This window comes from Notamacropus eugenii, chromosome 2 (genome assembly GCF_028372415.1).
Source record: "Notamacropus eugenii isolate mMacEug1 chromosome 2, mMacEug1.pri_v2, whole genome shotgun sequence".
In the NCBI taxonomy this organism is placed as follows: Eukaryota; Metazoa; Chordata; class Mammalia; order Diprotodontia; family Macropodidae; genus Notamacropus; species Notamacropus eugenii.
Genome location: NC_092873.1, coordinates 22,528,545 through 22,556,279, shown reverse-complemented (window position 1 = coordinate 22,556,279; position 27,735 = coordinate 22,528,545). Strand labels below are relative to the sequence as shown.

Here is a 27,735-nt window from a genome sequence, read left to right as displayed (position 1 = left end):
AAGAAGCTAAGGTTTATTTCTGACACATTAAAATTTTCCCACTGGTGCAAGACTCCGTATCATTGTGGAGATGATTTGTCCTACCTAGAGCTCCACTCTGGGGGACAGTGGGGTGTGTGCTACACCAGAGGTTTTTCAGAAGTTTATGGAAAAGCATAAAGTCAGATGAAGTTGCTAAAATCATTTACCTTTCTACGATGCTTCCTTAAATCACTAGGCTGAAAGATGCATGCAAAGAAAAGAAATTCAGAGAGACCAGATTTATTGTAAACTCTGCAGTTGAAAATACAAGCGTTAGGCAGGTGAACACATTAAGGAGGAATGTGAGGAAGAGGAAGAAGAAAAAGCAATTTGTCAATGATAAAATACTTTCAGGTAATGAATTATATAATTCCTAAATGTTTGCAATGACTGAAGCTTGGCACAACACAGAAACATTCTGAAACATTCGATTCCATTCCGATTACAAGTCTATGGCACGACTCCTGAACACTGGTCAGCTGTATAGGGAAGAAAATGAGGAAGGAAGGCGAATATTTCAATTAGGTTATATATGACAGAATAAGAAAGTAACAAGAAATAAATCTGAATATTCACCATTGCTGAAGTTTACCAAAACAGTGAAAAGACTGAAAGGGGAAAACACTCACTCATATCTTCCAAGTCTAATGCAGACACACAATTTCACTCCCAAAATGTCCCTTTGCTTTACCTGAGGGTGCTGGGAAGCCTTGTTACAGGATGGGGCGGAACTGGGAGGGGAGGAAGGTGAATAAGCTACAGACTGATGGGGAACTGAGGTCTGGATTAAGAATGAATCTGGAGATGGCTAAAATAATAAAACGGAAAGGATAACATCCCAAATCAGAACCAAACGCTGCAGTATCAGAGTCTTGTCAGCCAGCACACTGAGCTTGGTTTTCTGGCTGGAGCCCCCAGGGAGTGCATAGAACATCCACCAGGAATGGGAAGGGAAGGCCGGGCCAGATCCAGGCACCAAGGGCACCACCAACTGCCCTGGCCTTGATGTCAATCTAGCAAGGCACACCCTATTCAGTGATGTGGAAAAAACATTATGCTGGCTAACAACACGTGGAAAAATCAAGATGAATTGACTAGTAATAAAAATGTTAGAGGTCAAAAGAATGGAAGGAAAGGAAGGGCAGAAGATGGTCACAAAGGGAACATGCAGGGGGCAAACAGGAGTGGTGACCCTGCCAAGAAGTCCCCATATTCAACAGTAAAACCAACACACTAACAGACATCTGGTGGCATCTGTTGCCAGCACATTAATATGTGATTTCCATAAGCACAAGGCAGACATGTGGACTTTTCACAAATCTAAAACCTCTCCTCATCACAACTTCAGCATGTCAGACTGGCCCAACTCGGGCCTGAAATCAAGGCCTTCCTTGGACACCTACTGCTGTCCAGGTCCTTCCACAGGCCCTGAGCAGTGTCCAACAGGACGTGGCCTTCCCTCCGCCTGGGGGCTCAGAGCTCTTGCCAGCAGGGCAGTCACAGCTCCCTGGGAATCAGTAAGCACTGCTACTGCTTTCTGAAAACAGCTTGGCACATGAAGGTCAGCAGTTAGTGAGATCCTGCCTCCTCCAGGAAATCTGTCTTAAGAAGAACTCTCTCCTGTCACTGTCTACACTTTCTGCATCCCTGACCTTCGTTAATCTACCTCTTGAGCACACTGCAAAGTTGGCTGGGACACAATGCCCACCCTGCCTTGGTGCATTTATGCTATCTGTGCTTTCTCTATCAGCACTGCCCATGAACCAGGCTGTGCCCCCCCGACCTAGCCCGTTACCTAAGAAAGAGAACATTGCATAAAATACTTCAGTGGTTTGCAGACTGATTAAAGCAAATACAAAACCCGTTTCAGTCCACTCAGTTTTGTTTGCTTGCTAGCAAAGACAGTTCTACACAAGCAACAAAGGTGTGAGGGCCCAGGGGGCCCCCAACCACACTCAACTTCTTCAGAGACCAGACAGAGAAATATACAAACAAGAGAGACAACAAATTTCAGAGACTTACTAGAGTCATGATCCCCAGCCTGTCCACCTCCCGGGCAGGGCTGTGGGGGAGCCGCCGTGGGGTAGAGCGGCCACTCCCAGGAGGAGAGGAGCCGGCAATGCAGGAGCCAGGATGGGGGGGAAGGGAGCTCAGTGACCGGAACCTCCCAAGATTGTCCAAACTCCCACTACCCACACGGCTCTCAATTTCCTCTGCCCGCTGCTCTGTATTTTCTTTTTCTTCTTGAATTAATCTAAAACAAAAGGGCTCATTAGTACCTTAGCGCTTAACAGGATCTGATCTGGAGAGAAAGCGCCCTCTTCCTCAAGCCAGTCCATATACACACTATATGAACACCATTGTACACACATACTGACATGATGTGCTCTGCTAAACAGAGGCCAGGTCCTGCTTCATTTGTCTTGATATTAGTCTCACAGCCCAAGCACAGAGCTTGGCACACAGCATGCATTCACTAAAAGGCCACCCCTGTGCCCAGGATTCCTCAGGCAGGACAGCCTTGCCCTGCTGGATGTTGGGTACCACTTTCTGGAGTGGAGAGCAAGCCATTCGAAAAGGTCTGGATTGGTATGAAATCTACACAGCCAACGTCATGCTTCCTTCCCCAGAAACAATGAGACACAGACCAGGATCAGTCTTTGCCCCAGTCACCAGCAGGTGGTTCTGACATGCAAACCCCTTGTGAGTGGAAGCCTGGGCCAGTGTCAGGGCTCAGTCTCCAAAGGGTGTGGGGATTTTTCTCAGTTCTTCATAAAAGAAAAGAGTGAGTGAAGAGAATGAGGTGTGCCCACTCCACCCAATGCCCTCAGCTCAGAGCTCTCTAGTGCAGGCCTCCTCTCTGCTCCCATCACTCCAAGGCCTCCCCATCAAGCTGGGGGCAGTCCAAGGCTTGCGTCCCTACATGAAGCCTGGCCTGGGGGTGGGCAAGCTCCTTATTCTGAGCTCTCAGACCCATCCAGGCTGACCACAGGCGTGACTTCATGACTCCTGGGGCCTCTGGAATCTAGGAAGGCCAAGAGTCCCCAGGAGGCAGTGACAATGACTCAGACCTTGTTTAAAGGCCCCCAACGCCCATCCTACTGGCCAGGCCCAAAGCAGGAAGGCAAAAATTAGCTGATTTGGCTGGGCCCTACCATTTCACTGGTCAAAGGAAACCTCCTCCCCTCAATTTCTGTTCTCAGACTCTCACCCAGAGACAAAAGAGGGCAATGACTTGCTTCTGAGTCACAAAGGTAGGAGGGAGCAGTGGTCAGACCTGAAATGAAAGGCTGGCTCTCCATTTCATCAGAAGCTCCAAGAGTCCCCTTGGGCTCTCTCAAAAACAAGGCGACCAAAGACAGGCCCGAACTTCACAGCAATGTGCCCATCCCTCCCCCCACCCAACTCAACCCCGTGTTCCGAAGAGACCCAAATCAAACACACCTGATCTCGTTGTTGATGGCATCCAGCTGCTCCTGAAGCATCATGGCCAACGTCTGGGCATCGGCCTGCCCGCTGGGCGACAAGAGATCCACGGAGCTGAAAATAGTATCTCTGTCATCCTCACCATCAGACACGTCGACGTCGCTCTCAAACGCTTGGGCTACATTTGCTAAGACACTCGCCTGTTGGGCCCGTTCCCAATCTTGTTCATTCAGAGTCTGTACCTAGGAACAGTGAGACCAGACTCTAGTCAGCCGGGTGTAAAATGACACAGACAGACCCAGTCAACTTGGATGAAATGCATGTAACTATATGCAGCCAAATACTTCATGAGTAAATGACCTTGTTTTAAAATGCAAACAAAGAAAGACTTTGGAGAGAACAAACACGTCAGACTTACATGCTGCAGCCAATGGCAAAAGTAAAGTCAATGGTTCGTTCAGTTCCATCTACATGCCCTGAGTGTGGCTGCTGAGCATCTTTTTACAATAACCTGCATTCTGGTGAAGTAATACGGTCAAATGCAAAACTAAAGGGCTAGCTCTGAAGCTGTTGTGCTAAGAAGAAATCGAGAACCCTGGCCAGAGCTAACTGACACAGCAAAATCTCTTCCCAGTGCTTCTTTTCCTAGGCTTTCCAGCCTTGGAACTGGAGGGGTTGGGTGAGGTCTGAGGCTGGAACCCAGGCTGTGGTGGGGCAAGAGGCAAGGCCCCTGGGGAATCCACTGATCAACCAAGGCAACAAAACTAAACACAAAGAGAGGAGCACAGGGCTGGGCCCTCTTGGGTTGGGGGCAGAAGGAAAGTCTATCATCAGATTATTGTGACTCCCTTTAAATTATGTAACATGTTTTAAATACCAGATACTCTAAAAGTATATAAAAAGTATACGCCTCTTCGAAGAATATGACTGACTACGGGTATGCAACAAAGTGCATTTCAGACATAAATTGTTTTAAAAGTGAAAGCAGTATCTGACAACCTGACAGGGCCATAGGATAACTTCAACTACTTTCTGAAATCAAGAGTAGGTTACAATCTATAGCAAATGGTGAGCTTTTCCAGCAAGGCCTCCCAACGTGCCCATGCTCAGCTCTTCTGACCTCCTACCAGTAGATACTGTTTGGTACCTTGGAAGGCTCATCCCGGAGTGCCGCCAGACGGCCCTTCTGGGCCCGCCGCAATACTGACGTGGTGCTATAAGGATCAGTGGGACTCTCTGCCACAGGATACCGGAAATCGGGTACGCTGCCCAGGTGCGGGCGGCTGCAACATACAGAAAAATAGCTAATGCTCATAGAAAGTCAAGCTCAAGTCTTTGCAAATGAGTAATATGCCTGAACAAAATACTCTTCAGTAACAGTCAGTGACCACCCATATACGTACCCATGATGCAGTGAGCCACCACCACGCATCCTCATCTGATCTATTTCAGCCCTCAGGGCTTCCATGTTGAGCACCAGCTGGTCCTGGGAAAGGGGGCAAGGGAAACAGGTCCTTGGGCCAAAGTAGTACTTTTCCATTAATAACATGAATCAAATCTGGATACATTCTGCAGTCAGAACCACACCCACAATCCCTTAGGGATCTGGCACCTATTTTCCTAGCCAGAAGTTCCCTTTGGGTCACTGGGAATGACCACGGAATGGCAACTATCTCATCTTCACCTCCCTGTCTACAGCCAAGGTCTCCCTGACCTAGAGGGGTCTATGCCTCTGCTGGGCCAAGAAATGAGCCAAGCCATTTGTCGTCTAGTGCATTTCATTCAAATGAAACTGAGACTCAATTACAAACCAGGAAGACTTGTCACGTGGTAAATATCAGGTAAAAGGGGTCAGGGTAATATATTCAGACTAGTCTTCCCAGAGTGAGGCCCCAGCGAATCCCCTAAAGCAAATAAAGCTCTGGCCTCCAAGGTTCTCCAGAGAAAAGATGCATCTGAGATACCAAGTTACCCCAAAGGGCTTTAGACACTCCAGGAAAAAAAAAAATCACACAAATGTTAAGGGTTTGGAATCTAAAATAAGAATTCTAGTATGAGACAGAGCCAAAAAGCTGAGCCCAAATTTTCTATCAACTCTGTTTTTAAAACAAATACCAATTGTCACTCCTTCCCAAATATGTATTGAACTCTAACCCACTGGTACCAAAAACAGCTGCAAAATAAGCAAAAAACATCCAGCCTTTCAATTCAGCCTTCTGCCCACCTGCCATGCACCGGCCACCTCCCTGCTCAATCACTCCACAAATACCTTGTCGTGCTGTGTTTCTTCTACTTGTTTTTTGGCATTTTCAACCTCTCGAAGCAGAGAATTCTAGAAGAGAGATGCACACAGCTAAGAGCCTTCCTTCTGACACCTGCAGAGCTGGATCTACACAGTCTGCAAACATATCCGCAGACTGGACAGCTGGAGTCAGGCAGGGCCTGGCAATCAGGTGTCACAATCAGGTACACTGGGGGCAGCTGTGGAGTGGCTTGGCTTACCCCTTGTTGACAGACATTCCTGGTCTTGTTTTTCCCTTGATAAAATGGGCTACCATTTTGTTTTGTAGCCCATTAAGGCCTTAGTTAATGTGCCACACTTTTATCTGGACTGGCGTCTAAGCCTTTCAGAGACTAAAAATGTCTTAAAGTCGGGGATCAGGTCTTAATTAACATTTGCATCTTCCCCAAGGTCAAGACTACTGCTCTTCACAGTAGCTAATTAGTAAATGTTTCATATATTTTTAAACGATTAGTCATTTTGTATGAATAAAACTAAATTTCAAATTGATAAAGCAATTTAGATATTATAAAAAGCAGTATTTCAAATGCAAATATGCTACTTCTAGCAACACCATCAGCTAGTATGCCCATCTCATGAAGTTCCTAAATAATGTCATTTAAAAGATAGTGGTCTGTGGAAGCACAGAATTATTTTAAAAGAGTCTGAATTAACGAACAATAATTATTGCCAACCAACATACATGCAAAAGCATTACTGTCCAGTACTCGGAATGGCAAACAAGTACTGTTCATCCTCCTTATACTGTTATTGGCCTGGAAGCAAGGGAGGGACCACTTCCCCTGACTCTTTTTGGTGGGTGACAAGAAACATCCAAGTTTTGGGAGGGAGACAAGTAAGACTTAGGCAGCAGGCCACAGTCAATCAGAAGTGGAGCTCAGAGAACCATTTGTTCAAAAATAGTTTTTCAAAGACCCCTCGGAGATGGAAATGCTTCTTAAAGTCATCCTCTTCAACACCTTCATTTGGTAAATGAAGAAATCAAGGCCCACAGAACTTGGGGGAAGTGATGGGAAAAAATGAGTGACCAAACCAGGACTTGAATTCCCATCTCTTTAAACTTAGTCCAGAGCTTTTCCTAAAATTTCAGCATATGAAAAACCACCCATGTCAACATGGGCAAAACCTGCAAATGCCTATCTTATAGATGCCTGATTAGCCCCATGGCTAATGAATGAGACAGAGGCCCTACTTTGATTTCCCAGGTATAATCCTCTATAATTCACCACCTGCATTCACTATATTCACATGGAAATACAGACCTTCCCTTGACACAGGATAGCAAGCAGGTGGCTCCTCATCCCTGAGCAGGACTGAGCTTTCTACCTAAACATTTCCTGACTCCTATTACATAGGTAAGTTCAGGAAATAAGTCTAGTCACAATTTACTGGGGAAATTCTATAGAGCAAATTAAGCAAACTTTTGTTGCTGCTGACATACAGGTCGTCCACCTGAACAAAGTCTCACCTATAACAGTCTACAAAATCAGGCTCAAAGGAAATTAGCAAATAGGATGGAAACACATAGAATGCTTTGAAAACTATGAAGTTCCAAATAACTAAAGAATTCTATAAGCATTGCAAGAGAGACCACAGTAAAACGAAAATGGTTTAGAAATAATTAACAAGCTTTCCTAAACAATAAATGAGCTGAGAAATATGGTAGAAAGTACTTAACTACAGTAACAGTGAAAGTATTTATAAGCAATTTTTTTCCATTTGTATCCCCAAGAGATCATAAAAATGGGAAAGGGTCCCACATGTACAAAAATATTTATAGCAGCACTCTTTGTGGTGGCCAAAAACTGGAAATCAAGGGGACGCCCATCCATTGGGGAATGGCTGAAAAAATTATGGTATATGAATGTAATGGAATACTACTGTGCTATAAGAAATGATGAACAGGAAGACTTCAGAGAGGCCTGGAAAGACTTATATGAACTGATGCTGAATGGAAGGAGCAGAACCAGGAGAACTTTGTACGCAGAAACAACAACAGTGTGCGAAGAATTTTTCTGGTAGGCTTAGTACTTCATTGCAATGCAAGGACTTAAAAAATTCCCAGTGGTCTCTTAAGACAAAATGCCTTCCACATCCAGAGAAAGAACTATGGAATTTGATCGCAGAATGAAGCAGATCATTTTCTTCTGTGTTATGTTTTGGTTTGCTTTATGATTTCTCCTATTCATTTCAATTCTTCTATGCAACATGACTAAGGAGAAAATGTATTTAATAGGAATGTATGTGTAGAACCTATGTAAAATTGTATGCCATCTCAGGGAAGGAATGGGGAAGTATTGGGGAAAGAGAGAGAGGGAGAAGAAAAAAATCTAAGCTATATGGAAGTGTTTGTAGGACACTGAAAACAAATAAAATAATAAAAAAAAAAAATCAAGAGCATGTAACCCCAATAATTTACTTTGTTCCACATACAGAAGAGTGACTCTACCAAGATGGCAGCTAAAAAGCTGCTCTGCCCCAGCATCTTCAGAGCAGCATACCTTATCCTCCAGAGCCGCCATCCTCTCCTTAAGGTGGAGCTGGAGCCTCTCATTGGACTCAGAAAGGAGCTTGTCCACGGTGTCCGACAAACGCTTATTATGCTCCTCATTCATCTTTTCTCTCTGCCGTGCCTGAGTCAGGACGAGAGGAGAAAATGAGCAAAGTCCCTTCTCTCCTTCTAGGGAGGCAAACAACTGAAGGAGAAGGTGAACGATCCCTTGACCAAGGACCTTTGTTAAATGAAAAGGAAGAAAGACGCAGAGAAAACCTCAGGTTTCAAAGTTTAAAAACAACGATGTTTTCATTTAAATTAAAAGGCCCTGTGTCATAAACGAACTCAACTATCAAGAGAACTGTTTTACAGCTCTCTCATCGCTTCTGATTTACTCTCAACCATAACTGGAGCATCCTAGACATGGCCACTAGTGAGGCCAGTCCAGCATGAGGAGGCCTGACATCTACTTGTGTAGAACAGTTTGGACCAGGTCCCCCAAATACTCAAAGGGATCCATGACCTCAGTTTAGGAACTCTCTCCAATAAGTTCCATCTTGGCCTATTCTGTGCAGGTCTGATCCATGTCATCGAAAAGGGTCCCCAAAGGACATCCACTCAGCATGCAGGGGCCTCCACTGCCTCCTCCCAACAGCAGGAGAGCATCAATGAAGAACTCCAGCCATCTGCCTGTCCTGGCCACACTCAAGGCATAGAACCAGCCACCATCTCCTTCATCACACTCTTGACTGGAATGTTTCTTTGAAGCCTCTCTTAGATTACATGATCCAAACTCCTCAAAGCCACCTTTGCATTCCTCTCCAAATGATGTGCACCTTTATTCTTCATGAGCAATGAAAAGTAAGACATCTGATTCTCCTCATAAAGAAACTACAGCTACTAAAGGAATTCATTTTTTTTTTTAAACCATACAAATTCAGTAACTCTTACTGCTGCAGCTCTTGAAGGTTTTGCAAAGCATTTCATTCACAGCCCAAGAATATCTGGACCCCAGATTTAGAGCAGGAAGGGCACTGAGAGTCATGAAATTCAACTCTCACATTTTCCAAAGGAAGAAAAGTTCAGGAAGTTGGGTAGACTGACTCTAAGCTGCACATGCCATTGCTCTGTCTGAAAAATCAGAAGTAAGGAAACACAAGACCATGTCCAGTGTTTATTCTTTGAAAAGGCAGAGGTAGCCAAATGGACCAGTCAGAGAGGAGGAATGCAGTGAGCTGCCATGATCGGAAAGAGGGACTCTGCTGAAATCAGTGGTTTGTGAAATGTGGTCCATGGATCCCTGGGTGAGTCCTCAAAATCTTTTCAGTGAGTCCTCAAAGTCAAAACCATTTTCATAAAAATATTAAGGTGTAATTCTTCTCTCTCTCAGGAGTGTACAGTGGAGTTTTCCATATTCTACATCACCTGTGAATTAAAGACTTAGCAGCAAAAGTGAAGATTGAGTTAATATCTCTACTGCAGAATTCTACTACTGTCTTAAGAATGGGTGACTCTCCAAACATGGCTAGACTTGCTATCTTGCTTGTATTCATCCAGTACGAACACTGACTAATCTATGTGAACGAATGCTTAGCAACAAAGAAGTCCTGATGAAATGCTCCAAGTGCTTGAATCTCCTGGTTTATTCTGGAATAACTGAGTTAACATTTGCAGTAACAGGGCAAAACAGCGCATACAAACAAGCCAGTGGCTCCAGACCATCCTGGCCACAGTGCGCACTGCAGTGTCGGGCATACCACCGCACCGTCACAACAATGACAATGGCCATCTCACTAAGGATATCCTTGGTGAGGCAATACGAACTGGCCCACTTTGAGGATTCTGGGATGGAATGGGAAAGCACACTGAGCACTTACCACATCCCACTATAACCTTGATGTTGAGGAGAGGCTTGGATATCTGGCAAACCTCTGCTCAAAAATGAACAAAGTGAGTCTGTCATTACAAGGAAAACAACTGACAGTATTTGTTGCCAATTATAAAATCAGACTTTTCAAGCAAAAATCAGAACTTTGGAAAACTTGTAGATACAGCCATGAGTTTGACAGCTTCTCCCAACTTAAAGCCAGTTCTGCTAAGATCCACAGCGATTTTCACAAATGTGACCTTCAGATTTTGTATAATGCAGTGTCAAAATTCCCCTCTCCTCCAAGTTCCTCATATGAACCCCGGATGGCCGCTGCTGACCCTCCTTGGGCCAGCTAGCAGAAATCACAGTCTCGGACTAAGAGCGACAGCTCCTAAACTGCTGTGTCTGGCATGGGAGCTCATCGGCACTCCATCTTCGAACCAGGAAATTTAATGAACTCCTTTTTTACAGGACTCAAACTGAGACAAAATAGGCCTTCCTCACCAGATATAGAATCAAACCATCTAGGAACAAATCTCAGATCTATCACATAGTAAATGCATGACTGGGGTAAAAGTCATTGAATACATCTGAGCCTGTTTCCTCATCTGAAAAATAAAAATTATAACACTTGGATTACTGAGTTCAAATCCAGCCTCGGATACTTAGTAGTTGTGTGACCCTGGGCAAGTCACTTAACCCTGACTGACTTAACCCTGAAAGTGCAGGTGCAACCATGTTATTACACACCTACTCAATAAACTCCAGTGGCTCCCTAACACTGGATCAAATATAAAATCCTGTTTTTGCTTCACCTTCAAGTTGTTTTTTTTTTTTAATCAAAATTTCAAAGCTATGTCAGAGATGTATTGTTATTAAGTAAACAAGGGAGAGAAGGAATTACAAAAGATAAAATAGAAAGCTTTGATCACAACTAACTGAAAAGTTCCTACACATACAACATTAAAAGCATCCTGAATAAGAAGAGAAGTATTTGATAGGGAAAAAAATTCTTTGTATCACATTTTTCTGACAAGGATTTCTTACTCATGATTATATAGGTATGTGTTCATACGTATATATACATACACACCTGTGTACAGAAACATAATTGACAAACTACATGAGAACAAAAGCCATTCCTCAAAGTGGTCAAAAGATATAAACAAACACTTCTCAAAATAACTGCAGGCTATTGATAATCATGTGAAAGAATGTTTCAAGTCACTAATAATAAGAGAAAGTAAATCCAAATAACCCTGAGGTTTTACTTCATACCCTACAAACGGGCAAAGTGATAAGAGACGCAAAGAGCCGTGTGGGTAGATGGCACAGGGGCACTGCTGGTGGAGCGCTGCCTCTAGACAACTTATGCAAAGAAAGTCACTAAGATGCCCATAACCTTCAACCCAGAGATTCCCCCACGAGGTCTCTACCCAAAGGATGCTATCGACAAGAAAAAAGTACTTAGGAACATCCAAATATTCCTAAGGGTGCTTTTTGTGCTAGCAAAGACTTAGGAACAAAGATGCCCATCAACTAGGGAACGACTCAACAGACTGTGGAACTGAATGTGCTAGAACACTGCCATGCTCTAAGAAATGACAAATACGATGAATGCTGAGAAAAACGGAACAATTTACATGTACAGATGTAGAGTGAAGTAAGCAGAATCAAGGAAACAACATATACATATAATGGCTATAATGGAAAGAACCCAGACAAACCCCGCCCCCCCAAAGTAAATGTTGCAACGTACTCAGAGGTATAAAAAAGTGAATGTTGCAAAATTAGAGAGCACAAGTACAGCTCTGAAGAAAACACATGAGAAAACGTTCACACCAACCCCACCCCCCTTGATAGTGGCAGGAGGTCCACAAGTGAGGTACGTTGCATGTGTTTTCAGTTTTTTTTAATATACTGATTAATTTTGCTCATTTTTACCTCTTCTTTTTTTTTCTTTAAAAATATTTGTTATAGATGTTCTCTGGGAGAGGATAGGGGAAAAATACCGAGAAAAATTTTCATGCTATTAAAAAAAAAACAAAATTTATTTTTGAAAATTTAGCGGCTTAGCAAAAAGGCAGTGACCTCACCGCGTAATCGAGGACCTCTGCCCGGGGACTAGTGAGATATTTACCCTCTGTAATTCTTGATTCTTTTCTTCCAACTGGGCTTCCATCTGGCGCAGTCTCTCCTCGATGTTGCCGTGTCTCTCCTCAGCCTGCCGGGGACAAACAGGTCAGTCCGACCCAGTAACTCAAAACTGCTTACAACATGCTGTGGGAACTAGTGCCGTAGCAGAAAGCAGAGCATGCCGTGCTGAGTGACATTTTTCACTTCTACTGCTGGCGCCACATCTACTTGGTTCTATCACGAGCCTGTGAGTAAGCACACCTTCCTTTCCCTTTGGTGAACTGTGTAGTGTCTGGAGTTGGTGATTAGGTTTGTGCTAGAAATTCTCATATCCGCCTCCCCCCAGGAAACACTATCCCCAGCCCTTATGCAGTCTTCAGTTAGTCAGCACAGAAAGCAGAAAGCAACAAGCAGAAACAGTGATCTGGGTACAAAGGGTTCTACCTTCCTAAGCTTGGAAGTAAGTTCGAACAGTTTAGCCTCCTTAGCGGCAGAGTTTCCAGAAGACAAAGGGTCAGACTACAAATTCAACAAGAGATGATAAAGATAATGGAGTGGAAGAGAAACGAGACTTCAAAAAGCAGATCCACAGATGGGAGAGGAAAACCATGGTGACAGCTCCAGATATGAAATGGCCAGGTTTCACACACACCAATGTTTAAAATAAGGATTCCCACTGTGCACTGCCTGTTAAGAGCAAGAAATGAAGGAAGTGCTTCTCTACAGTATATGTTACATCTATCAGAGATGACTTTTAAATGACAGCATCTTCCTCATAATCAGAAACACCCTTTCCTGAAGAGGAAGGCAAGCCCCAGGCTCTGCAGGTGTTGCTTGGGCTGCTCTACCGGGCAGCAATCCTTAGTTCAAACAAGATGTGGAGACATGAGCTACATAAAGCCACCAAACGGAAAAAGCTTTTAAGAAGACAAAGAAGGCAGAGACATTTCACCACCTAGCATTCTCCAACAAAGGATGAGGAAGAGCACTGACTCAGAAACTATCCGGGGACAATCCACTATGTTGCCTAAGAAGCCATAACCAAGAGCACAGAGCGGGTGGCACCAAGGGCCCTACCTTGGAGAGTGCTGCCACCCTCTGGGCCAGCTCAGCTTCCACCTCAGGCAGGGTCTCCGCTTTCCTCAAGGTTTGCTGCAGCTTTTGCTCGGCCAATTCCAAGCGTTCTTGTAACTGGCGGTTTTTGTCTTCACTCTGGAACAAAATCCAGCTATTACAGCACAAGCAGGTGTGGCACTCAGGATGCTTTGTGGGCTGCAATCTCCCACAAGAACACAGCCCTAGGGTGCTTCCTCTCTGCTGAATTCTAGCCTAGAAAGGGCTCTTTCTAATAGATCATATTTCTCTTCAACATCTTAACTGTAAACTCTTTAAGAAAATAAACGTTCCTAAAAATCAGAAAAAAAGTTTTGTGATATGTTTCTGAGGCTAGTTCCCAAGAGGAAGTGTGGAGTGCTAAGGCTCCTGAAAAGTAGGCAGTACAGTCTAATTTGAAACCCATGTGCCAAACCCAGTCTCACCCCATCTCTCCCTCTCTCCTAAAGCTACAGCCCTCACTTCCTTCACAACCAGTTCTAGCTACCATGATGCCCCAGTATTCACTCCCCTACCCACACAGCCTACTCAGCCTTCCCCAACTCAACCCAGAATTTTCCCCCTCTGCCTTGGCAGATGCTGTCAATCAGACTTGGAAAGAGATCCCCCCTTACCTTTACCTCTTCACGTTCTAAGATTCCTTTTCAAAAGATCAGCTTGAATGCTGCCTCTGGGAAGTTTCCCTGCATGCCCCCCCTGCCTGTTCCTGCTTCCTCCCCTTTTCAATTAAGCTACCTGGACCTAACTGGGGTGGGTGTGCTATATGCCCCAAGGGGGACAGAAAGGTTGGCTTTTCTCTCTGTTCCCCTGGGCCACACTCAGTAATTATTACCCTACTGAGCGGAGTAGGGTAAACTTGCTCAAACGTTAGCACTGAGAACTCTGGGGAGTCACATGTTTTGGGGGACCCCTCAGCAACACTGAATCTTCATGCTGACCAGCCACTCCTTACATTGAGCCAAACAGCTGTTACTTAGTTTTTAAAGTCAACCTCTAACTAATGATGGAAGAAGAGAGACAAACAGCCAACCACTCAGAGCGGCCCTGGTGACCATGGCTTAAAGCGCTTCCCAAAGCCAGCGAATCCTGTTTGCTCTTCCTGGTTTCTCTGCTCCTTAGGGAGGAAGCTGGAATAAGCCATCAGAGTTGGAGTGCTGCCCCAGGGGCCCCACAGACCCTGCCTCAACCATCCAGCATGGGGAAGGTACAGGGTTATTCCTCAGGTAAGTGCAGGTTCCAAAACTGTCACACACTTCAGGCTTCTAAAGCCTGAGGGCAAGAGCACCTTCTGTCCAAACTCAGGACAGCCAGAAGACGCTGGTCTTGAGATCTCCATTAGTGATACCCCAATACCCTCCAACAGAAGCACTACCTGTCGATGCAAAGAGTCTTTATTAGCAATTTCGTTTTCAAGTTTATCATTGAGGTCGTGCACGGAGGTAGCCTCCCGTTGGGCGGCGAGGTAGCGTTTTTCAAGAGTCGTGATCCTCTCCTCCATGTCCTCCTTCTGGGCCACGGCCTGCAAAAGAACAGGAAGGAGGAGAAGGAAGCAGATGTTCAGACCACTCAGAGGTTACAGAGGAGAACTGCATGCAAAAGTACAGGGGGAAATCTGATCGCTGCAGAATGAGAGAGCGTGTTCACATTCTGAACAGGCAAACATGTTCTCCTCAATGTAACTCTTCATATCACTACCGGTGCTACTAAGATGAGTATAGATGAGTACTACAGGTGATGTACACAAAATTCAATTCACCTTAGTGACCCTTTTCAATAAAGAATTTTAAAGCAAATTGAATACAGAATTATAAACAGAGGATTCTTAGAGTAAGACCTCCAGAAAAGTAGAAAATCTCGAAGCAATGGGCAGTCGCCATAGACAAGCAGATTTAAGATTTCAGTGAGGAAAAAACTCTTCCAAATTGGAGCAACTCACTCAGAGACGAGGCTGCTTCTAGATGACTTGAGGTCTGAAAGCAAAGGAGTCAGGACACTTGTCCATTGTCATAGAAGGGTCCCTTTGAGGTCTCTCTGACCCTCAGATTGCACAGTTTTGCTCTAGTTATTTACTGAGATCCAGTGGACACTCACAAATCCTGTCCTCTCTGCTGGGCCCTGAGCCCAGGGCAGGGGATACTGTGCTTGCCTTTCACAAGGGTAACGATCTTATCTCAGACAAAAAGGTAACACTTGGACCCAATGCTGCATTACTTCTCATTTTCATCGGGAAAATTAGGGTTTGGCCCAAGAAAAGAGTCCCAGAGTGCCAGGACATTTCAGACTGGAAGCTGGTAATATCGCACTCATAGGGCCAGGAGGCACTAGGTTGCAACCAGGCTAATGTGGCCATGAGACCAGGCCTTCGCGCACCCCAAAGCCAAGTCAATGTCACCCTGCTGGCTACAAAGTCTCCGAAGCAGGATGTGGAGATCTGGGTGAGACACAATGCTTCTGCTTAGGAGCGCCAGTTTGACTGCTTCCCCCAGACAACCTAAAAAAATAATGCAGCTTGCTTTCTTTTCATCACTTCCATAGTTTTGTGTGCCAAATAGTCACGAACAGAATCCCAGGAGGCTCACAGACGTGAACCTCACAATGGCCCTGGGAAAGAAGCATGTCTGTCACACCCATTTTACAGAGAAGGAAACTGAGGATGGTGAGAAGTTAAGGGAGATACATACAGAGTTGTGGAACTGAAACCCAGGTCTCTCTCCATTCCACGTCTGGAACTCTTTCTGCTTAGAGCAGCCCTAAATTCTTGGTATGGAGATTTTTTTTAATTGACCTGATTGTCCTGTCTGCCTCTGGGGGTGAGTGGAGCTTGCAGGAGAATAAGCCTGCAGTCTGTGGTCACAGTGACAGTGGTGTGAGGGCAACCATGGCGACCAGAGAAGGGCATCTATGCTCCTTGGTTCCCAAGCATCCAAGGGTGGACACATTCTATGCATTCACTGCTAGGTTAACCACAAATGTGTCCCCTCCAGTACTCTCTGACCTGACTCAAGTCTCTGGCTGACGGTTAACAGGGCTCCTTTCTTATAGACCGAGGACACAATGTCAGACTCCTAGGAGACTGTCAATAATGTTAACTCCTTTAACTCAGTCAACAGGTAATGTTGACAATGCTGTACAGAATAGCTGCCACAATTCAAGTCAAGGATTTATTTAAGAGTAAGTCTGTTAGAAACGAAATTTGGCCATGTAAGGATGGGCAAATTGGACAGCATAAGGTTCATGAAGATTCAGTTTTATTAACATTAAAAAACTAGTGATCTTTAATATGAATCATCCTTATCTTATTAAGATATGCTGAGTGTTTGTTGTATGGATGGGGCAGGTCAATGGTCTTTGGACCTCATCTAAGCCATTCCCCAAACAAGACTGCCCCTAAGCCAGATGGGTAATCGCAGAATCTCCATATTGGAAAGGACCTGAGAGGGTAATCTCATGTTTGGACAAGAATTCTCTTTAAAACCTACCTGACAAGTAATTGCTCAGCCTTTGCTCAAAGAGATTGTAAGAAGTTTGCTCAATTTTTACAGAAAAGGTAACCCCAAAACAAGCCCTAGGAACCAACTCTAGTGCAATGTATTCCTTTACCTTTTTATATACTGTTTGTCTAACCCAAAGGATTTGGAAAGAGGTATGGGACTATGTGTGTGACTCGTAACACAGAGAAGGTATTTAGAAAAGACAAAGTTTGCTAAAAAGCCTATAGCTATTACAAATTGACACAATGGAATAAGATACTATAAAAATCCCCAGTTAACCAGCAACCCCTGCTGCTTAAGGCAAAGAAACAGAGGACAAGATGGAGGTGATTCCCCCCAAACCCTACTCTGACAGGGAGGGCTCTGTCATCATCATCACTCCACCACGGGAAAGGACGGAAGGCCAGGGGCCTCTCCGATATCCCTCTGAGACTTCCAGGCTGCTCCTCGCAGCCTGGCTGCACTCCCTCCTCTCCTCACGGCCCGGCCATGCTCCTCCTCCCCAATCACAAAGGCCCACTACTCACTTCTCGGGCATCTCTCTGTAGTTTGGTGTTCATCTCTTCAGACTTGATGAGATCCTTCCGGGCAGTATCTAGATCTTCCTCCAGCTCAGTGACCCGGCCAGAGAGAGCTGCCAGCCGCTCCTTCATCTGGCTTTGCTCCTTGGACTGCTTGTCTATAATTTCTTGGAGCTCTAACACTTTTGCTAGGTCTTCCTCATGACTTAAAGACCCATCAGAAGATCTCTGTCAAAACAAAAATACAGCTTTATGGTGCCCTGCACAGAAAAAGAGCCAATGGAAGACTGAAACAGATTCCAAACGATTCCACTGGGCACCTGAGGGCTCCGACAAGCCAGGCCCCACTTGTTCTCTAAGCAGGCACCTGAGGAAAGCGCTTCTGGAGAAGCCTCCCTGCGAATCAGACAAACTCCAGAGACTCAGACTTGCCTTCCCATTGGTGCTTGGGGGGTTCTCCTGCTCGTAGCTCACATCCAGCGTCCCGTCTGCTAGCGGTCTTTTCTGATTGTTCTGCTCCTTCAGGAGCATCAGCTAAAAATCAAGCACAGCACGCTGATCAGAAAGAGACGCAAAGAACAACAAAGTCTCTTTTAAAGCCGTCAGAAACTGCTGCTGCTCTTTGCTGTCACACATGGGCCCAAGTAACAACGGCATGAGCAGACTTTGCAAAATGCTGGTGGCCCTACTTGTCCAAAGAAAGCACATGTTTGTGACTGCTCAGATGGGCCTCATCTTCTCCTGAGAGAACAGGAGGAGAGAGATGGGACACACCGGAACCAGGGTTAGATGAGGTTTAGTTCAGAACTCATGATTCCGCAGCATTGTTAAAACCGCCCGCCCAGTGGGAAAGCCACGTTCACTCACCTCTTTGTGGGTGGCACCTAATTCTTCCTCCAGTAAACTACACCTTTCCAGAGCTACTCGTAATCGTTCTCTCACCTTTAAAAGAAAGCAATAAACAAGTGAAATAACCAGCTAGGTTTCAACCTACTAGACTGGGGTTCACCCAGGGTCCTTAATCTGTGAGCAAATTTCCAGGGATCTGTGAATCTAAAACTTGAAGAAAAAAAAATCTGCAACTGTCTTTCAATCTAATTGGTTCCCTTTGTAATCCTTTGTATCTTATGTATTAAAAAAAAAACAAACCAACAACAATTCAGAGAAGGGATCTGGGTCTGTTAGTTTTGCGAGATCGCCCAAGGCACACAACACAAAAAAGGTGAAAAACACCTTCAGGACTAGGTGACTGAACTAATACTGATGAGCTGATACAGTTGTGAAAGAAATGCTTTTCACGTTATTTCATTCTCAGCAAAGCTTAGCTTTATATGAAGGGGCCCTAAACTTCAAAAAATTCACTTAGGTCTACCCATTCTTGCATAGAAAATCACTTCTAGAACATGGGTTTTAAGTCTAGAGATTTTTTCCAACATACAGAATTCCTGTCTTGGGTCAAGAAATGTCTATTTTCAAAGCTGAAAAATTCAATAAGCCAGGAGAGTATCCTGGAGCCTGAATGGGTGATGGGGCAGCAGCAATGGGATTGGGGGAAGAGGAAAAGCTGAGCAGTGGGAACCTTTTCATCCAGGGCCTTGTGGTGTTCAAACAGTGACTTTAGTGCCTTGAGCACCTCCACCTCACTGGACACTCCCGCAGGAGATTGGGCTTGTCTCTTCACAACCGTCATCCTGAGAGATCGCTCATGCCTGGACACCAGGCACTCCAAATGCTCCAGTAACAGCTGAAAGAGACCAAATCCACATCAGAAACAGATTTATTTGGGGATTCTTCTTGAGGGCAGAATTGCAGCACAGGACCAGGCATGTAACAGGTGCTTAATAAATGTTTACTGGCAACTGGAAGACAGACTTGGTAATTTGGAGGCTGGAAGGAATGGTTTAGATCCTAGGAATCTTCTCTATTTACACTATTTTAATCTAGTCTTTTGGAAGTCAAAAAAACCAAAATGTAATACATAATCGAAATATGATCAACATGCTTGGCCTTAAGGATACAAAGAAAGGCAAAAACACAGTCCTGTCCCCAAGGAGAGAAAACATGCAACAACTGTGTACATACAAGATATGGAGAGGTGCCTGAACTGACCATTCATTTAGTTAATCATTCAATCACTGTGAAAACCCCCAAAACTTTACAAGCAAACAGTGCCCAAGACTAGCAGGGGGACGCTCTCCTACAGAGCCACCACAGGTCAGACCATCCTTCCATATGTCTGATGTGCTCTCTGCTTCTAAACAGCCAGGCCGTACTAACCCGAGTATTGTTTCTCTCTGCTTTCAGCTCAGCAATTTCTTCTTCTCTTTCAAGAAGTTGTTCCCTGCAGACGTTGAGCTCCTTAGTCAGTGCAGCAAACTCCTGGAAAAGAGTCAAAGGAGGATGCTGTGTAAGAAAACAAGTGTCCCAGGACTTGCTCAGTTTGCCATCTTCTCCTCTCTGCTCAAGAGCCCTGAGGTTGGAGGCATCTGCTCCAGACAATTTCAGGCCATCACAGGGGAACCCAGGCCCACCCAACCTGTTCTCAGCCTAGAAATGCTTCAATATGCTTTTCAGGAAGACATCTGCTTACTTACAGAAACTCAAAGAGACCTGTTTCAATTTTCAAAGTGAAATAGGTAAGACAGTTTTAAAACAGAATCCACAAATTTGATGGATTCACTTGGGACCCCTGACAGTAGGAAAAATGATGTGAAATAAGTCCAGAAGTATGCCAAAGCACCTCCTCTGGGCTCCACATGCATGGTACCAAGAGATCACAGGGAGCTAGCCAGGGCTGCTCACTTGTCCACAGACTTGAGGGCCTCATCGGCCCATTTCATTCAAAACCCAGGACTCAGCACGTGGTGAAGATGCACAGTGGACAGAAGGTAGACACATCACTCAATCTGCCAGCAAAAGCCTAGGAATCCAAGCACCACCAACCACAACCACAGGAGCCCAGTACTGAGGGCTCGCAGTCAGATAAGAGAAGAAACACTCAAAGCCTAGCCAACGGCAGCCACAAAGCGAAAAGGAATTTGGGAATTTTCCATATGTAGCATTTTAAATATTTGATGGAATTAAAACATAATGGTGTTAGCATCTCTAAGGTTCCTAGGTTTCTTTCTAAAGTAAAAAAAAAAAACAACTTTTTTTAATTAAAAGGAATGTTTTCTTAACAAAATTTTTTTTGGCATTTTATTATGTGAAAAGATGCTGAATCAGAGAAGTCCCAGAATCCTATGCCCAAAGTTCCTTCCCAAATCAGAAGGGGCAGAAAGGGAGCTGAGTAGCTCTATTCCCAGCTTAACCCAAAGTCTAGCTGGCCAGTAACATTGGAGAAATGCTAGAATTTAATGCAAGAAAAAAAAAATGAAAGAAAGGAGAGGAAAACCAATGTGTCCTATGAAACATGAAAATAAAAGGTACAGGCAATGAACAATCCTAGTAATAACAATGACAGTTTTTAGATAGCACTTTGAAGTTTTGCAAAGTACTTGACACGCCAGTGGGGAGGGTGCTCTAATTATCTCCATTTTACAGAACAGAAAGTGGAAGAGGAGAAAGGTTACACACCTCCTAAGAATGGACTGAGGCACTGAATACCACCGACAGCGAACAGCAAGGCAGGACAGAACAAGGGAGAGTCATGTGTGAGAAGCCTAGAGAGGGGGCCCCGGTCAGACACATCCTTTGGATAGGAGCCATTCAATCTCAGTCCTCCCTCCAGGAACTTGTAAAGGGCCAGCTCCTCCCAGGAAAGTTGAAGAAGCTATAGCATAGCCAAGGGTATGGAAGTGAGTGGTGCCAAATCAGGCGGCAGGGCAGCGGCTGCCTTCCCAGCCCAGAGGACTTGCAACACTGGACTAAGTAAAGGCTTAGAGAGAAAGAACTTATTCTATGCTTTAACTAGTGCTACTGTGTTATTCAATCAATTTATCTGTGCTGTTGCTGCTCAGTCTTCTGTCGTGTCTGACTCCTCATGGCCCCGTGAACCATATGTGGTTTGCTTGGCCAAGATTCTGGAGTGCTTTGCCATTTCCTTCTCCAGTCGATTAAGGCAAAGGGAGGAAGAGTAAGTGACTTGCCCAGGGTCACATAGCTAGTAAGTGTCTGAGGCTAAATTTGAACTCAGGTCTTCCTGACTCCTGGTTCAATGCTCTATCCACTAAGTCAACTAGCTATCTCCAGTCAATTAATGGAGCATTTATTAAATACCTGTTGTCTTGCCAGACACCTGATAGTCATCAGTGTTTTGTACACACACACAAACACACATTTATACATATGGCGTAATCATCCAACTCTTGCTTTAAAATTAATTCTATGCGTATTTTAAAAGTTTTGAAAGGCCAACATTTTAATCTCTTGTTTAAAAGTATTTTTAAAAAATTATTGGCTGAGAAACCATTTCAAAACTACACTCTGATTAATTTGTGATGTATATACCCCTGACCCTGCAGATGTACATTGGTGGAAGAGTTGCTACATCATTAGTTCTCTAAACTAATGAAACCATACACAGAGGAACTTTAAAGAATATATATTAAAATGGAGCTTGAGAGGTCAAGTTAAGAGAGCATAGTGGGCTGAGCTCCTCTTCACAAAAGTCCTCTGAACAAATTTAGAAAATGCACTAGACCAAATCCTGACAGGGAAATTCAGGAAAAAAGTCATTGAGTCATTTAGGAGACACACAGGAAGATGGGTAGGTACTGGAACACAGCCATACACAAGCAGAAAAACTACGCAAAGACAAGCAGAGGTCCCAGGACCCTGTTGCAGGGATGGGTGCAAACCAGCAGCTTTCAGAGATGCAGGATGAGGAGGAGACCTGTGCAGGAGCCCACATCTGGAGAAAGAAGGAAGTTCAGAAAGCAGCAGCAGCAGTAGGGCTCAAATCCTAGGAACAGAGCAGGGTCTCATTTCCAACATCTAGCAGAACACAACTAGGACAGGAATTCCAAACCAAAGGGGAGCCTACAGTTGTGCCACTGCTTTCCAGATGGCTTTTTGGACTGAGTCCAGCAGCAGTCTACTCCTGCTCAGACCCAAACCTAGGCCAGAAACTTGTGGAACTCAGATCAAGAGGGCAGCAATCAGACTTTGACCTCCATCAGAGCACTCTATGAGCCAAGAAAGCTTGTAGATCCCAAGGCTACTAGAGATCCTGGAACAACATAACACTCAAAATTCCAAGAAAGCAGCAACAAGAGCCACCCAGATCTTTCCTCAAGAAATGCTGCAGGGCCTACCCTTAATATCAAGGCCAAAAAAATGAGCAAACAAAAAAAAAATTCCATTCTTGAGAGATATACAGTTATAAGGAAGCTGAACATACAATCTCAGAAGAGAATGGAAAAAATACAGCCTGGGTAAAAATTCAACTAGAATTCCTGGAAGAGACAGAGAGCTAAAAAGGAAGTTTAAAATTGTACTTTTAATGATCTGAGAGCACCTGAAGGGGAAAAAAAGTAAAGGAAATGAGAGTTATGGGAAAAAAGAATTGAGAAAAGAATTAACAACTCAGGGAGAGGTGCAAAACCATACCCAAGCAACAAAAACTAATTAAAATAAAGTTGAAGGACTGGAAAAAAACCAGAAGAAAACCTAAAAAGTCCCATAGTGAAAATAACCGGCTTAGAAAAACAGGTTGTGGAGAAATTTAAGAACCATCAGACTAGCTGAATGTCATGACCAAAAGTATTTCAAGAAGTTTTTAAAAGAAAACTATTTGGATCTCTTAGGACTAGAGGGTAAAGTAAAAACAGAATGAATCCACCAGTTGCCTCCTTAAGAAACCCCAAAGTGAAAACTGCTAGGAATATTACAGTCAAAAACTAAGAGATTCCAGGTCAAAAAAAAAAATACTACAAACAGCTTGAAATAAATACCAAGAAGCCATAAGTCAGGATCACATAGGATGTGTAAACCAAACTAGAAAGGAGTGTAGAGCTTGGAATACAAGCTTCCAGAAGGCAAAGAATATGGGCTTCTAGCTGAGAATGAGCTACCCAGCAAAACTGCATATAATGACATCGTGGAGGGGATCGGGGAGGAGGGCCGACACAAACAGACCTCTACTGAAAGAGTGCTTCCAAGCATTTCTGATTCAAAGGCCAGCACTACAATGACATCCTGAAATACAAACACAGGAGTGAAGAGAAACATGAAAAGGTAAACATGAGTGAACAATGATAAAGAATAAACATGCACTGCCTATATTCACATATGGAGGGAGATGATGCAAGCATCCCCTCTGAGCCCAGCATCATCAAGGGTTAGAGAGGGAGCACAATGTCTCAAGGTCTAGTATTGGTTCTATCGCATTTTGACGATCTTAAAAATGCAAGGAAAGAGGAAGAGAAATATCCACAGGGAAGTGTGGGTAAGAAGCTTAAGCGATTCATTCCAGGAGGAGGGACACTTAAATCTCACTCTCAGTTGAAATGGTCAGAGAAGAGTGGAGGGATAGTGGATTAAGGAAGGGATTAGTACTGAGCAAAACAAAATCTGAAGATGAGGTGCCCATGAATTGAGGAACGAAGGGGTCAGCAAGTTCTGATACATCAATGTAATGGAATACTATTGTGCTGATCTCCTATCAACATAACCACCAATCACAACTCCACAATTCACTCCTGATAAAAGTGAAAAATTCAGAGTGCAGAATGAAATAAAAAAATTTTCAACATGATTTATGTGGAAATTTGTTTTTATTCACTATACATGTTTGTGATTTTTTTGGGGGGTGGCATTTTCAGTTGGGAGTGTATGTGTTGGATTCCGACTGATTAAAACCAATTTTTTAAAAAGATGGTACTTGAAAAATACCAAATTTCATTGCAGAAGAATAAAGAGGAAAATGGAGACATCCAGAAATGGGGGTGGAGAGAAAACATTGCTCACAATGTTCAGACATATACCAAGACTAAATGGTTCTAGTTCCTAAAAATGTCACAGTTTTCCCATTTTTCCTGACAAAGGTTTAGTGCTGGCTCTACCCTTACCCTTATCAGAAATGATTAGGATTCTATTTTGACTTGTAGTTGAACCACAGAAGGGAAAGGATAAAAAGTTTTTCACAAAGTATTTTGGCAAGAGTTTGAATAAAGAAAAACAGGAGACTGTAAAAATGTCTTCCTAATGCAGAATTAACTGGCCAATAAAAAGAAAAAGAGAGAGACTAGACAAAGTGAAACTGTACATAAAACCAAGTAGACAAAAAGGATGACTACAAATCAGACACTTCCCCGTGCCAGCCCAGGACAGCTTGGGGCTGAGATATGCGCAGCCAGATGTTTGTGGTGTAGGATACTTACAAACCCAATGTTCAGAACTCAGCTATGACTACTATTGTTAAAGAACTAAAGCAAGTGATTTAAAAATCAATGACTAAACTGCCATGTCCCACAAATTCTTGATACATGTTTACCAAAAATCAATAGAAAAAGATTCTGGAGAAACGGGCTCTCCTTGTGGGTCTGCCACTAACTTTACTGGGGCTGTGGTCAAATCACATCTCTCTGGGGCTCAATTCCAAAACTGCGATTCTAAATGAAATCTGAATAAATCATAACCAGCGTGTGCCTTATAGCTGTGTCTTTACGTTAAAATGCTATGACCATTTCACACAGATTCACAAGAATCTGAGTGGAATAAAAGAAAATGAAGATAACATAACAAGAGCCAGGCGGCCAGGGGGAGCTCGCTTCTGCGCTAGCCAACAGATGAATGAATACATCATCAGTTCTTTAACTGGAGGACGAGCAGTGCTGATACCAAAAAACAAAGCGGGGATCATTGAAATTCTGTAAAACATAGACAGAACAGAAAAAGTTTAGAAGGAAGCATAGCCAAGCAGGGTTTTTTTGTTGTTTTTTTAAGTAATGTGTGGAATGTATTAGATATTTTTTAAAAACTCAAGACATAGGAAATGGTGATTCAGTTTAATATACAATCCTTGTTTTGCATTCTGCTCTTTTTTTTTGGTGCTTAAATATAAAATTAAAAACAAGCGAAGCAAAAACCAAGTGCATGTTCTCCCCGTCCTCCCCCATGCAGATCTGAACTCATCCAATTCTGTCAATTCTACAAGTTTGTTAAAGGGCATTTACTGCGGGACACCAACAGAGTGCTCAGGCTGCCCTCATCCTCAGCAAATGACTGCAAAGAGTGGGGGGTTTCCACCTGTAATGGTCTTGGAACACTGCATATAGTGTTAGATTCTGATAGGTTTTGCTAAATGTTATTGCTTCTTCCTTTTTTTCTTTATGTCTAGATGATATAAAAACCAGATTTTCATTTGAAAAAAAATTTTTTAAAGGGTCCTTATTTTGGGGAGAAGTTGGTTGTCATTAAAAGAGCTCTGGACCTGCCACTAGAATAAAAATAGCCTAGAATAAGCCACTTTCCACTGAACTGTGCTAGTATTCCACTCATCTTTTAGTACTCCTCTGTACCATAACAAAGCGATGGAATTCAGGAACAGATGACCAAGATACTCTCAACAATGACTGGCTTGAGTCATACTAAATTAAAAAGACAAGAGACAATATAGGTGTATCACATACTTTGTAGGATCTCAGAACCTGATAAAAAAGTTTCCAGCTTACAATCTCATTGAGAAATGGAATTATGTCCAGACATGGAGGGGGCAAGCTGAAATGCCCAGACTGGCTGAGACAAGGCAGAAGAGCAGGTTATGAGGGGAGGAATCCTCATTATCAAATCTCTTACTTCAAGACTTCAAAAGATCCAAGATTTCATCCCTGTAGGTCCTTCTACCAGGGCAGAGGCAGCCCCTCTACACCTGAATATATGGGATTCAAGAGTCACCATGACCAAAAGAAATGTGTGTTCATCCTTCGTTGCCAAAGAAGACCATGCCATCAGAGAAATGATGACATGACTTGCACTTGACTTTGTTTTGAGTGAGGGAGACTTGTGCAGGTCACCAGTCTTCCTTCTTCTCCAGAGCCATCTGAATCCAGTGACCAGATATTCATCAGGATGACTGGAGATGACCCAGGATGAGGCAACTGGGGTTAAGTGACTTGCCCAAGGTCACACAGCTAATGAGTGTCAAGTATCTGAGGTGAGATTTGAACTCAGGTCCTTCTGACTCCTGCACTGGTAATCTATCCACTGCACCACCTACCTGCCCAGCTGCATCCTAATTCCAAGGGGAAAGAGAGGAACAATGACAACCTAACTTTGACCTCTAGAAATAACTGGAAAATGCAAGAAGGGAATGAAATGCGCCAGGTCCAGCCTTCACAAAGCTCCAGAACCATCAGTTAATCAGCCTTTCTTGCAGATAGCAGGCACCGGGTAGAAATCATGAGAAAGCAGGAGCAGGCTTGAGAAGCCTTCCCCAAGCTAGCGGGTAGCAAGGTCTCTTCCTCACCAAGGGTCTTCAAGCCAAGGCTCAATATTCACACCCTGGGGCCTTTCATTCAAGCACATACTGTACAAAAGACTCTCTGAGAGTCCTTCCAACTCAAGACTCTGAGCTTGACTGTCCAGAGGTGAATCAGACCATAATCATACCTGGCCTTCTGAACCCACGTTATGGGGCATTCTTACTATGTTACTTAGCAACTGACGTTAAAAATGATGTTCATAATAAATTGTGCACTTAAATTAAAAATTAATCACTAGGTAGCTGCCATTGAGTATGGTTCAGGATTATTCTATAAACCTTTCAAGCCTGCTCACAGTTGAACAGCATAGCCTTCAGGAACGCAAGATTGCCCCCATGGCAAAAGGATTGGCATTTTAGATGACATCTCCTCTACCAAAATCATTGTCACTAAAATATGCCATAAAGCTATGTTATAAAAATGGCACGATACAACTCAATTTTAAATCTGGAATCTTTGACATTTCAGTTATCAGAGATGTGACAACCTTATTCAAACCTGAGGAGGTTTCACAATACAAGGTGATTTTAATATCACAAATACAGGAATAAGCCAAGCATCCCAAACCCTAAGTGATATTTTGTCAAGTGCCAAAGAATCTTCACAGATTATTTTGATAATGGGCATCACTTCAGAAACAGCTTCCTTGGGGGAAGTAAAGTGAGCCTGGTAAGTAGTTCTATAATAATTACCTTCCTATCCTCTCAAATGCCTTCTTTCTAGTGTTTCAATAGATTGGCCATGCCTCTGCCATCCCATCCAATTTATACCTCATAGGTCTTGGACAAACGAGAAAAAACACCCATTGAGGTACTGAATGTTGAAAGGTACTGAATGTGCTTCAGACATGCACAAGATGAACAGACTAGAACAGTTGAACGTAAGAAAGCTTGGTGTCAGGAAGGCATGGGCTCAAGTTCCACTTCTGAAATACAG

At 43.7% G+C, this 27,735-nt stretch overlaps 1 protein-coding gene across 6 annotated transcripts in view; it reads right to left on the bottom strand.

The window, feature by feature from the left end:
- The window catches only part of PPFIA1 (PTPRF interacting protein alpha 1), a 102,488-nt gene that overhangs the window by 38,598 nt on the left and 36,155 nt on the right, over positions 1-27,735 (bottom strand). For 3 of the 6 annotated variants that reach the window (XM_072639411.1, XM_072639413.1, XM_072639415.1), the window contains 15 exons: positions 19,652-19,753; positions 18,954-19,118; positions 18,242-18,316; positions 17,807-17,908; positions 17,381-17,602; positions 14,735-14,881; positions 13,327-13,461; positions 12,694-12,768; positions 12,254-12,337; positions 8,251-8,382; positions 5,717-5,779; positions 4,851-4,933; positions 4,595-4,730; positions 3,466-3,689; positions 2,044-2,275 (listed from right to left, as the gene is read on the bottom strand). In XM_072639411.1, the coding sequence (XP_072495512.1) occupies positions 2,044-2,275; positions 3,466-3,689; positions 4,595-4,730; positions 4,851-4,933; positions 5,717-5,779; positions 8,251-8,382; positions 12,254-12,337; positions 12,694-12,768; positions 13,327-13,461; positions 14,735-14,881; positions 17,381-17,602; positions 17,807-17,908; positions 18,242-18,316; positions 18,954-19,118; positions 19,652-19,753 (1,977 nt within the window). Of the gene's footprint in view, positions 1-712; positions 830-2,043; positions 2,276-3,465; positions 3,690-4,594; positions 4,731-4,850; positions 4,934-5,716; positions 5,780-8,250; positions 8,383-12,253; positions 12,338-12,693; positions 12,769-13,326; positions 13,462-14,734; positions 14,882-17,380; positions 17,603-17,806; positions 17,909-18,241; positions 18,317-18,953; positions 19,119-19,651; positions 19,754-27,735 lie in introns of all 6 variants that reach the window. The other 3 variants (XM_072639412.1, XM_072639414.1, XM_072639416.1) reach the window with 2 other exon arrangements.